This window comes from Heterodontus francisci, chromosome 22 (assembly GCF_036365525.1).
Source record: "Heterodontus francisci isolate sHetFra1 chromosome 22, sHetFra1.hap1, whole genome shotgun sequence".
NCBI classification, from domain to species: Eukaryota; Metazoa; Chordata; class Chondrichthyes; order Heterodontiformes; family Heterodontidae; genus Heterodontus; species Heterodontus francisci.
Genome location: NC_090392.1, coordinates 70,687,816 through 70,701,234, shown reverse-complemented (window position 1 = coordinate 70,701,234; position 13,419 = coordinate 70,687,816). Strand labels below are relative to the sequence as shown.

Here is a 13,419-nt window from a genome sequence, read left to right as displayed (position 1 = left end):
AAAAAATTACTTCAGGTTTTCCCACATTCAGCTTCACCTGCCACATATCTGCCTGTAATGCTCGTCCCTGTGTACCTACAGTGCGTCACAATCTTCATTACAATTTGCCCTCCCTCCCAATTGTTCACCAACGAACTTTGATATTGTTCACTCAATTCCTAAGTGAAAGATTGTTATTTACTACATACACATGAGCTCAAAATGGCCCTCTGAGGCACACAATTCATCACGCCTACTCTTAATCAGAAACTTTTTACTCTTAACCTCGTCTCTTGGCTCCAATCATTTTTCCATTATGGTGACCACAGTCCCTGTAATTTCATGTGTCATTATCTTTAGCAAGAGTTTCTTAGGTGGTAATTTATTTTCTTGTAAAATCCATATGAACCACATCCAGCATATCCTCCATTACTTTCTGAAAGAATTCCATGAAGATAGACTAGCAGGATCTGCCTTTTAGAAATCTGAGTTAATTGTCCCCAAGTAATTCACTTACATTTCCCCAGATTTTAATAATCTCATCCTATATTACCAACTCTCGTGCTCCAAAAACCCCCGGTCGGGAGAGGGAAGAAAGTGAGATGAGGGAGGCGTCCAAACTCTGACTTTACCAAATGAGATATTGCACGGTTAGATAGAGAATAAAACACCATGTGCTCCATCCCAACATGGCTTCAACCTTGCTGACTATCAGAGTAATATTTCTCACACAGTTTCTCACAGCAGTCAATGTGTGCCAACTGAATAAGATTGCCAATTTGGTCCCAATTAGTGCTAAACTGGAAAAAAAAAAGATCGGTAAGGCAAGAAGTTATAAGCTTCAACAGGTAGCATACAATGAATTTTTTTTATACGAGTGGTTAGGATTTGGAATGCACTGCCTGATAGGATGTGTCTCCACCATCCTATAGTAGCTTTCAAAAGCAAATTGGGTAAATACTTGAAAACGATAAAAGGGCAGGGGGATGGGAATAGAGCCAGGGAGTGGGACTAACTGAATTGCTCTTCAAAAAATCCAGCGTAGACCCAAATGAGCCTTAGAAACAGAATCAATGTGTCTGTGCTGGCCAAAAAAGAGCTACCCAGCCTAATCCCACTTGCCAGCTCTTGATCTGTAACCCCGCAGGTTACAGCACTTCAAGTGCATATCCAAGTATTTTTTAAAATGCTTTTTTAAAAATGAGGCTTTCTCCCTCTGCCACCCTTTCCAGCAGTGAGTTCCAGACCCCTGCCACCCTCTGGGTGAAAAAAATTTCTCCTCAACTCCCCTCTAATCCTTCTACCAATCACCTTAAATCTATGCCTCCAAATTATTTACCTCTCTGCTCTATTCACTCTATCTAGACCCCTCATAATTTGATACACCGCATTAAAATCAACCCTCAGCCTCCTCTGTTCCAAAGAAAACAACCTCAGCCTATCCATTCTTTCCTCATAACTAAAATTATCCTTTCCTGGCAACATCCTCTCTAGTGCAAATACATTCTTCCCGTAATGTGGTGACCAGAACTGGACACAGAATGCTTAACTGTGGCCTAACTAGGGTTTTATACAGTTCTAGAATAACCTCCCTGCATTTATATTCTGTTCCTCGGCTAATACAGGAAAGTATCCTGTATGGCTTCTTAACCACCTTATCTACCTGTCCTGCTACCTTCAGGGATCGGTGGACATGCACTCCAAGGTTGCTCTATATTTCTTAGTATCCTACCATTTATTATGTATTCTCTTATCTTGTTCACCCTTCCCAAATGCATTACCTCTCACTTCTCCAGATTGAATTGCATTTGCCACTTTTCTGCCCACCCGACAATATCTTCCTGCAGTCTACAGCTTTCTTCCTCAGTATCAACCACACAGTCAATTTTCACATCATCGTCAAATTTCTTAAACATGCCCCCTACATTTAAGTCTAAATCATTGATATATAAAAATGCAAGGGGCCTAGTGCTGAGCCCTGCGGAACCCCACTGAAACAGCCTTCCAGTCACATGAGCACCTATCGATCATTACCCTTGAGCCAATTTTAGATCCAACTTGCCACTTTCCCTTGGATTCCATGAGCACTTACTTTACTGACCAGTCTGCTACGTGGGACCTTGACAAAAGCCCAGGTAAAATCCATGTAGACTGGAGCAAACTCTTTCTGTGCTATACTATTCTGTGACCCTATATGAGCCGGAAAAGGAAAAAGATTGCATTTTTCCAAATTGACTGTGGTATGTACATTTTGCCTTGTCAATCTGTTTCTTAATATTCTGTAACCAACTCCCAGTGGGGCTGCTAAGTGGAACACTTTTAGATGTGAATGATTTTGCCTGAGATTTGGAAATTAAAAAAATCTAACAGTAGCCCCAAGAGAAGCTCAATTTCTGTCAAATTTCAGAGGAGTTTGCAAGCTGTTCAATGTCTCTCCAGGATGTAGAGGAATCTGACAAACTGTGTGTGTTCTTTAATGAACATGTACACTAAATTATAATTTTAAAAAAAAAGGATTCTCCTTTAACCCTCTCTCACTCAAAAAGCTGAAAACTGTCTTTTTATATTGTTACAACCAGGTAAGAGAGAGGTCTAGGGGTTCCCTTTGTCTTCACCTGGTCTTACTGTAACAGGGTTTTATTTTAAACACACTGTTTTTAGCGCACCCCCTTGGTGAATCCTTGTTCACCTCTTTCCAATTATAAGGCAAAGAAATGAGCACAAACAGACTTTGTTAGGTTTAAAGAAGAAAAGTTGAAATTTATTAAAATTAAACTCTAATTCAGTTGACAAGCCCTCGCTATATGCGATACACACATGCAAGTAGAACATAATAGGAGCAGGACTAGGCCATTCAGCCCCTCAAGCCTGCCCCGCCATTCAATAAGATCATGGCTGATCTGCCCCAGACTTCAACTCCTCTTTCATGCCAGCTCCTCATCGCCCTCAACTCCCCAATATTTCAAAGATTTATCCACCTCCTCTTTAAATACTTTCAGTGATTTAGCCTCCACAACTCTCTGGGGTAGAGAATTCCAGACATTCACTACCCTCTAAGAGAAGAAATTCCTTCGCATCCCCCCTCTAGTGAAAACATCTTCTCAACATCTACCCTGTCAAGCCCCCACAGAATCTAGTATGATTCAATAAGACACAGTGGCGGGGGCGGCACAGTGGTTAGCACCGCAGCCTCACAGCTCCAGCGACCTGGGTTCAATTCTGGGTACTGGTTGGTTTAAGTCTACCAATGAATGGGCCAATCCTCCAGTTAAAGATTCTGCAACCAACAGGAGCAGAACCTTTATTGGACAAGAATGGAAATAGAAGGGTGGCACAGTGGCGCAGTGGTTAGCACTGCAGCCTCACAGCTCCAGCGACCCGGGTTCAATTCTGGGTACTGCCTGTGTGGTGTTTGCAAGTTCTCCCTGTGTCTGCGTGGGTTTCCTTCGGATGCTCCGGTTTCCTCCCACATGCCAAAGACTTGCAGGTTGATAGGTAAATTGGCCATTAGCAATTGCCCCTAGTATAGGTAGGTGGTAGGGAAATATAGGGACAGGTGGGGATGTGGTAGGAATATGGAATTAGTGTAGGATTAGTATAAATGGGTGGTTGATGGTCGGCACAGACTCGGTGGGCCGAAGGGCCTGTTTCAGTGCTGTATCTCTAAAACTAAAACTAAAAACTAAGATCACCCCTCATTCTTCCAAACTCTAATGCATAAAGGTCTAACCTGTTTACCCTTTCTTGATAAGTCAACCCCTTCATCTCAGGAATCAGCCTAGTGAATCTCTTTTGAATTGCCTCCAATGCCAGTATATCCTTTCTTAAATACGGGGACCAAAACTGGTCACAGTACTCCAGTTGTAACAAGACTTCCTATTTTTAAAACTCCAACCCCCTAGCAATAAAGGCCAAAATTCCATTTGCATAGAGACAGAAAAGGAGAAGAAAAATGAAGTGGAAAAGTTTGAGGCAATATCTGAAGAGTTATGATTCTTCAAACTCACTGTAGAATCCTTGATTGTAGGTAGATCTTGCTCACCTTGTTCCCTGTAGGAGACTTTTCTTTCTTGGGGTTTCTGTGTCTTCAGCAGGTTTTGGAGTTCCGTGAGAAAGAGATGGGAGGTCTTCTTCAGTCCAGGAGCATTCTGCTTTCTGCAGGTTGTCAGTTCAAACTGTGTGGCAAGTTTGGGGAAAAAAAACCTGCAGCAGCCAGTTAGTCATGTGACCAGCTGGTATAACCACTTCTGGCTTTGTGGATTGTCCTGTCCCAGCAGACCCTGGAATGTCGCCTCTACACACAATATCTGGTGATCAACGGTCCATTGTGGGTTAAATTGGAGCAGGGAATAGCTCCTTTGTCATTTCAAACACTGTCTTAATATGCAAATGTCTTTTTTCCAGTCAAGGTCCGGCAGTCCTTGCAACAGGCCTTCTCTTCATCCCAGCAACAATTTGAAATTTAATGTCCATGTGGTGAAATTAATGTGCCGCATTTTCGGCAGGTGGGGGCCTGCATGACAATATAATGATATTTGCAAAGAGATTTAAAGATCAGGAGGAGGGAAACTGAAATTCTTGATCTATAAGTGTTAGAATATAGAGGAAACGTATACATTCTATATGTTAAACAAAATAACAAACTTGTATTTCTTTAGCACCACTTACATTCTCAGAATGTCCAAAACTGCCTGACAGCCAATTTTTGAAGTGTTTTTTTCTACCCAGATGAAGAGCCAATTTGTGCACAGCAAGGTCCCACAAAAGAAAAGAACGCTCAGTTATTCTGGGCAGTGTTGATCAAGGGCTTGGAGTGGCAAATGATGGAAGGCGTTTTCTAGATAGTCTTGGACTAATTGGCCAAATTTAGACTAAAACTGCCAATGCAAAGCAAAACTTCTTTACATCAATACTCCAACAGTGGAGCAGCTGAAAAGCATTAGTTGGAATAGACCAGTGCCCTTAAAAGAGCTCAGGATTCTCACTGAAAAGGGGAGTGATAATAGAATCATTGGAATCATTCAAAGTGACACTCAGAAAATCGTGATTTTTTGTAAGGAGAAGGCCATATGAATGATTAACCTTTGAGGGGACTTGACGGGGTGGATGCTGAGAGGATGTTTCCCCTTAGAAGAGACGCTAGAACCAGGGGGACACAGTTTAAAAATAAAGGGGTCTCCCAGTTAACAGAGAGACGAGGAGAAATGTTTTTCTCGGAGCATCATTAGGTTGTAGACTTCTCTTCCCCTGACAGCAGTGGAGGCAGTGTCATTGAATATTTTTAAGGCTGTGTTAGATAGATTCTTGATGGACAAGGGAGTCAAAGGGCATTGGGGGTATACAGGAAGGCAGAGTTGAGGCTATAATCAGATCAGCCATGACCTTATCAAATGGCAGATTAGGCTTGAAGGGCCGAATAGCCTCCTCCTGCTGTTAATTCCTATGTTACAACTCACTGCCATTCGATTTATGGCTGATCTTCTAACCCTATCCCCTCGATTCCCTTAGTGTTCAAATGCCCAGTTCAGCCCCCAGCACAAGTTACAGGAAGAAAATTTTACAGTTACAGGAGGTGTGCACGCTCTCAAATGTAAGACTTTTAATACACTATATTCAAATCAGAAGTAAGCTTTTTGTCCATTAATTCCAGTTACGCTGGACGAGCTTAACAATGACCTATTTTAACACTGCACTGCACCTCCTCCCACCCAGCACCTGGACATTTGATCCGGTGGGATTTTCACCCACACCTGAGCCACAATCCTTCGGATACTGTGACTATCACAGCTGACAAGTTGGAGTCTATATAAACAAAGAATCAAAGCTAAATTTATAATAAACCTTCTAATTAACAAAAGCATAGCTAAAGTGGCATAGTGGAATATAGGAAGAGGAGGCCATTCAGCCCCTCGAGCCTGTTCTGCCATTCAATGGAATCATAGCTGATCTGTGATCTAACTCCATATACCTGCCTTTGCCCCATAACCCCAAATACCTTCGATTTTTTTTAACCAATGACAGTTTTAAAATTAACTGATCTAACAGCAATTACTGTTTGCAGAAAAGAGTTCCAAATGAAGAAATGATTCCTCCTTTCAGTCCTATTAGGTCTGGCTCTAATTTTTAGTTTATGCCCCTCGTCCAGGACTCCCCAAACAGTGCAAACAGCTTCCCTCCATCTACCCGATCAGTTACATACCCTTAACATCCTGAAACCTTTGATCAAATCAACACTTAAACTTCTAAACTGCAATGACTACAACCCTAGTTTGTACAATCCCGCCTTGCAATTTAACCCTCGGAGTCCAGGTGTCATTCTGGTAAACCTATGCTGCACTTCCTCGAAGGCCAATATATCGTTCTGAAGACGTGGAGCCCAGAACTGCTCTCATTACTCCAAGTGTGGCCTAACCATTGTCGTATGATTTTTCACCCCTTTGTATTGTAGTCCTCAAGATATAAAAGGCCAGAATTCCATTAACAAAGATAGTAGCCAATGCTGAGAAAACACAGGGTAAAATGTAGTAGATAGTTACAGTCTTTTGGCTGAATTCTCTCTCAGTTGCATTAATGTAAAGGGCGGGTTAAACTGGATGGGGAGACTTTGATTGTCCCCAAAACCCTGGCAACCAAGTCGAAGCACCTCATGCACGTACAGGGATCAAGCCACCCGCTTATCCTCCCAAGAACAGTAGCATGTGGCTCAGAATATTGGCGGGGAGATAGAGGAAGAGAAAAAAAAAAATCTCAACTCAAAATAAAATGCAAGCATACGCAGGCTCTCCTGTAACAGAGTTTGTACTCTGGAACTGCAGGATCTTAACTATCCCTTGCAAATACGGGAACCTGCACCAATATTACTTCCAGATCCACCTAGTACCATAAAACATATGGCTCCAAAAAGAGAGAACAAGCTTTGAATTTGCTTTTTTACATGCAATGGAATGATAATGTGCAGTAATCCCCGGTAGACTACATTTTTTAATGCCAGATCACGAAAAGGTGTTAAGTTACAAGCTACCATCTGCTGGTGCAAAAAAAAATTAATGAACTGCAAGATAAATACCACAGATACATGTCAAAACTAACTTCCTGATTTAATGGAATAAAGGTTTTTAAAGCTAAAGTATGTTTTTTTTTCCTCTCTCAAGCCAAATAATGTAACTTTTCATTGTGTGGCGATACTGAAATAATTCAGGTCTTACTTCTTTGCAGATAAGTAATAATGATTTGGGTTTGATTAGTGGCAGTGCTCACATGAACAGCTGAAACTATCACCAGAGGGGCAAGGTAACAAGGACTGGCTTCAATTACTTACTCTGTTCAATGGTAAATTGGCAGCAGTACTGATGCATTCATTAACCCGGATGATGCTTCAGCTTCAAATATGCTTGTTCTACTCTTGTTGCACATAGTAAGACATGCCCAACTGGAGGATGTGTGAATTTGACTAGATTCTAACACTAACTTGCATTTACATAGTGCCTTTAGCACTTCACAGGAGTGTTATCAGGCAATAGCTGACACCCAGTCACACAAGATACTAAAACAGATGACCAAAAGCCTGGACAAGGAAGTAGATTTTGAATCAGTAGCTTAAAAAAAGCGAGAGGTGTGGCAAGGTGTAGCAAAGGAATTCCAAAGCTTGAGGGCCGAGACAGCTGAAGGCATGGCCGCCAATGGGGGGGGGGGGGGGGGCGCGAAGGACATAGAGGGTGTTATGGTTAAACCAGGCAAAGGCTGGGAGGGAACCCCAAGACCCCTTTCTCACCTAGTCGTAACAATACCAACACATCAAACAGGGCAGTGTAAATTAATGATCTAGCAAGGCAGGAGGAATGAAACAATCATTTTTTTAAAGAAGGAAAATGTACAAGGATGCCCACAAACATCCTTCAATCAATGGACGTTGTGGAAAGTTAGAGATGCACAATCTATACAATATATAACATTCTTCATATAATTGCTATCTCTAAATAAATTGACTTTACCTGCAGCATTACTTTGTGATACTGCAATATGGTAGGGTTACAGTCAGAGTCTTTTGGTTAGCATCCTTCCATCTATGAAAGATGGACAGGCCGCAAACAATTCATTTCGGTGGGGTGTCTTCTCTTGATGCACCTTTGCTGATGGCTGTGAAGGCCAATCCTCGAGCGGCTGGTTCTGCCACAAGTGCTGCACGTGAAGCTGCCAAGTGACACTGTGAGTTGTTGCTTTTGACGTTGGCGCCTGTTGCCAAGCTGCTGTAGCAACTGGTTGTCGTGGTAGTGCACGCCAGTCCACAGGATGTGTTGCCATTTCCCTCTTTCGCCAGCTAGTGACTCCCAAGTGCAATTGTTGACATTTCGGGCCTTCACGTCATGCTTGCATGCATCCTTGAAGCGGCGCTTTGGGTGCCCCACTGGTCGTCTGGCCCCGGCTACCTCACCATACAGAAGGTCCTTGGATAAGCGACCATCTTCCATCCTGCAGAGGTGTCTGATCCACCGAAGCTGCTTCTGTTTGACTAGTCCCAACACACTTGGGAGCTCTGCCACATTTGTGATTTTGTCCTGCCAGGATATACCCATAATGTGCCACAGACAGCGAAGATGGAAATTATTGAGCTTCTTTTCCTGGTAGGTATAAGTCACCCATGTAGCAAGGTGCTGAGAACACAGGCCTTATAAACCATGGCTTGGTTCTAAGGGCCAGCTTGGTATTATTCCAAACGAGTTTCGCAAGTCAGCCAAAGGCAGTAGCTGCTTTTCCTATGTGTGTATTGAGCAATATGGTATAGGAGGCTAAATATGTTTAACTGATCTAAACTGGGTCTTTGAGATGATGTTTGGACCACTTAACATCAAAGCCCACTAATAAAGCATAGACTATCTACTGAAATTCAAAGGCGCGGATGGGGTATTACTTTATACATCTCTCCAGTCCACTGCGTGCATCACTTGATAAGTTAGCAACTGGAGCAAAACTGGCTCAAAACATTACAAAAATTGGAATGAGCAAAGACCACTAGACCTTCTAAGCCTGCTCCGTCTACTGTCCCGCATCACTAGCACAATCATGGGCTCCCTCCCCAGATTGTGTGTAATCTGTAAAGGTAACCCATGCAACTTTCACTCCATTCATGGCTCGCCTTTACAAGGTCAACCAGAAAAAGGTAGCTAGCACACGCAGAGACTTGAGAAAAAGTTTCATGAACTTGTCCATAAGCAATAGGGGTTGGGGGGGGTAGGGGGAAATTATGACTCAACACTCCTCCTACAGCCTATAATTGAAGCTCTTCCAAGTTCTGCTTCCCAACCAGTTCTGCATGGCTTAAGCTGACAGACCAGAATTGAAATGAGCAGGGGCCAGATGCGTCACAGAGACAGCTGACTGAGCCAGTGACGCACAGCTTTTAGTGGTCAGTGTGTTACAGCCTGGTCTCTCCATTATGATTCACCTGTTCAAACAGCCTGGAAATTAATTATTCACTGTCTATTCATTCACTGCTTGGAGGATTATGCATCAGGAAACAGTTGGATTCTACATTATGTAACTTAGCTGCTAAAAGATTTTCCTTCTGCAAATTCTAAACTAATAAGAAAACAGCATCAGGAAATGACAACATTTCTGCCTCAATAGAGTGGGCACAAATTCAAGCCAAGAATTTTTGGGGTCCTTCTCTAGTCTTAATTTTTTAAATTAATGTAAGCACTCGAATACGTACAAGCAGAAACACACACACACACACTCTCCCATGACGTAATTTAAAGGTAATTACCAAAAGAACCAGAGGCAACATTGGGAGAATTAATTCTTTTTTTAAAAAAAAACCACAGTGAGTTATGATGATCTGGAATGCGCTGCCTGAAAGGGCAGTGGAAGCAGATTCAATATCGACTTTCAGAAGAGAATTGGATAATTACTTGAAGGGGTAAAGGGTTGAATTACACAAACACAACCATAAAAGATTGCAACATTAGCGATTACTCTGTAGGTTGGAAGAAGCATTAAAAGGAGTAGATACATTGTGGGTTTGAATCACTTAATTTTCGAATCTGAATTTCTGTGGTGAGGTATGAATGCATTACGTGTCACAGAAAAAAACTACACAAGTCATAAGTGGGTGAAAATCACTCGAGCCATATGAATAGGAGCCGTATTGGAAAGTTGTGCAAGTCTGAAAAAAAAGTCTTCCTCCAGATTATTCTCTCTCCCCAAACTGAACGTCAATGTTCCTCTGTAAAACCAAAGTGAAGGTTGACAGACGACTTAACCATGGCGGCATCACAGCTGGACCCAGCCACTCTATGTCGACACAGGTGCACTTTACAACAAGTGTTACTGGATGGTAAACAAAGCTAGCAACCTTGACTCACTTTGCTTTTTCAATTGTTACAACCTTCCGAGAGCTCTGCACTCCTTCAATTCTGGCTTCTTGCTGGTTGCTGAATTCCTTCAACCCACCATTGGTGACCATGCCTTCAGCTGCCTGGGCCCTAAGCTCTGGAATTCTCTCCCTAAACCTTTCCGCCTCTCTTTCCTCCTTTAGGATGCTCCTTAAAACTGATTAAGCTTTTGGTCACCTGTTCTAATGTTGCCTTCTTTGGCTCAGTGTCAATGTTTGTCCTATTATGTGCCTGTGAAGTGCCTTGAGACATTTTACTACTTTAAGATGCTAAATAAATGCAAGCTTTTGTTGAATCAGGTGTTTTCTTATTATTGCAAGAGAATAGCCAGAAAAATTAAAGCAGAAATTAACATTTGGCCTTGAGTAATCTTTTTTTTAAAGACAAGCAAACCTTGCTTTAGTCTCAAAGGCGCCACCTATTGGTAAGGCAGAGCAGTACAGCAGAAATAATAATAAAAAATATAATCCTACAAATTAACCCTTCTTCAGAGCCACCAGGAAGTCGATCCTTCCAGCATATTCCGCCATCCAGTAACTGCACCATTTGGAGTTTACTATTTCCAAAGAAAACTATACAACAGTACATGAAAAATTTACATTCCCTCCTCCTTTCCTTGACTCCTATTGCTCTACAATTTCACTGGCAGTGCAGATCTCTGGTGCCAGCGGTCATTCTTCATGCATGAACCCAGACAGTGTCAGTAGGCTATCTGACCAAGGAAGGCAACACAGCCGAGCACGATTCAATTCTCAACTGACAGCCACACGCATTGCATAAGTTCTGGTCCATGCAATCAGCACCTGGATCCCTAGTTTGTTTTCGCCTTCCCAGGAGCACTGAGACTAACCACAGGTTCCTAACAATGATCTGAGAAATCAGCACATTTCCCTACATTACATATAAAAAAAATTTTGCTCTTGGCTCAAGAGAGCCATCATGTGGTCAGATGGTGCACTGCAGCTGAAATAAAAATGGGATTCACTCTTCAAATTCTTTCAGAATTACCATGAAGTTAAAAATCACCCCATACACAACCCATCATCCAGTAATGCAGCTTTTCGCAATGTGACCTCTCAATAGATTAGTGCATGGACTATAATATTCATAATACAGGATCAACAGGAAACTTAGAGCTTCAGTACTTTGCTCACCAAGTGACCAATTTGCAAAGCTAAGGTACAATCATCAACAACTGTGTGAACTTTCAACTTTGAGATCACCAACATGAAGGACAGCAAATACACAAGATTTGCAATTAAAGAGAAGTTACTAAAAGGATTTCCACCATCTATTTCCAGGCCGGGGGAAAAAAAGGCTACATAACCTAACTTTAATAATACTGTAGGATTTATTAATAAAAGTATATCAGTATTTTGGTACATCACCAATGAGGATTCTGCTTAAATTACTATTGCCCCATTAGAAATGTGTTATTTGCGAGTTGTAGATGTGTAAGGAAAATGATCTGACTCACTGCACTCTCCTGTGTGATTAACTCTGAATGTAAAACTAAACACAAGCTACCTTCTTTATTCAAGGTTTCTTAATTGAAATTACTGGATAATAATGCAAAAACATGATGAGTTATCAGGAGTAGACTAACTCATTTGTTTTTGATCTTGGGCAAAAATCAACTCCACACAGAGCAGGCCTTGGTTCATTTTTGCTCAGGCCCCAGTTTTATTTTAAAACGATTTATTGTTGTTTAGTACCCAGTAGCAGAAATGGCCACAATCATGAAGTGCAAAAATCGTTGATAGACTTTGGTCTTGTATTTGTGTTGCATTTACTTGAAACGTTAATGCAAAAGAGGGTCAACGTGGTCAGGACACACTTAGTTAAAGCTACTTAAACAAACAACGCAACAATAAAACTGAGCAATAGCAGCTCTTGCAACGCAAAGCCAAACTCAAAGTGACTTTAATAAGTAGGTTTTAACATATGCACACTTTAAAAAAAATATTTAACTATATTTTACAAAGAAACCACAAGCCACATGCACACAAGCAAAAGCTTACCATAAATGTCAGGCCCATGTGGTGTAAAGACGTTGTAAATTACTATACTCAGAGGGGCAATCACCAACTTTCCATAGTAATAGCTGTCCACTACGACAAGGGGGAGCTGCAACACAAACAATGATGACCTCATTATTAGGCTAATTCAGGTAACAAACAGAAAAGCTAGTCATAAAAAAAAACTTGCATTTATATAGTGCCTTCCCTGACCCCAGGATGTTTCAAAGCACTTTGCAACCAATGAAAAACTTTTGAAGTGTGGTCATTGTTGTAGTGTAGGAAACAGCATCCAATTTACACACAGCAAGCTCCCACAAACAACTGCTCCCCATGCTCTTCTTCAAAATAGTGCCATGGGATCTTTTACATCCACCTCATTTGGGAAGGGCAAACAAAGCAAGGGAATACACAATAAACAGGAGGATATTGAGAGGGGTAGAGGAAGGGCGGCGCAGTGGTTAGCACCGCAGCCTCACAGCTCCAGGGACCCGGGTTCAATTCTGGGTACTGCCTGTGTGGAGTTTGCAAGTTCTCCCTGTGTCTGCGTGGGTTTCCTCCGGGTGCTCCGGTTTCCTCCCACATGCCAAAGACTTGCAGGTTGATAGGTAAATTGGCCATTAGCAATTGCCCCTAGTATAGGTAGATGGTAGGGAAATATAGGGACGGGTGGGGATGTTTGGTAGGAATATGGGATTAGTGTAGGATTAGAATAAATGGGTGGTTGATGGTCGGCACAGACTCGGTGGGCCGAAGGGCCTGTTTCAGTGCTGTATCTCTAAACTAAACTAAGTGAGAGACCTTGGAGTGCATGTCCACAGGTCCCTGAAGGTGGCAGGACAGGTAGAGTGGTGAAGAAGGAATATGGATTGTTTCCCTTTATTGGCCAAGGTATAGAATACAAAGGCAGGGATGTAATGCTGGAACTGTATAAAATGCTGGTTAGGCCACAGCTGGAGTACTGCATACAGTTCTTGTCACCACATTACAGGAAGGACATAAAAACAAGAAACGCTGGAACCACTCAGCAG

At 42.1% G+C, this 13,419-nt stretch overlaps 1 protein-coding gene across 3 annotated transcripts in view; it reads right to left on the bottom strand.

Annotated features, from left to right (window-relative positions):
* alg9 (ALG9 alpha-1,2-mannosyltransferase) overlaps positions 1-13,419 on the bottom strand; it is a 265,182-nt gene that overhangs the window by 232,435 nt on the left and 19,328 nt on the right. For all 3 annotated transcript variants that reach the window (XM_068053983.1, XM_068053985.1, XM_068053986.1), the window contains exon 8: positions 12,392-12,497. In XM_068053983.1, the coding sequence (XP_067910084.1) occupies positions 12,392-12,497 (106 nt within the window). The remainder of the gene's footprint in view (positions 1-12,391; positions 12,498-13,419) is intronic.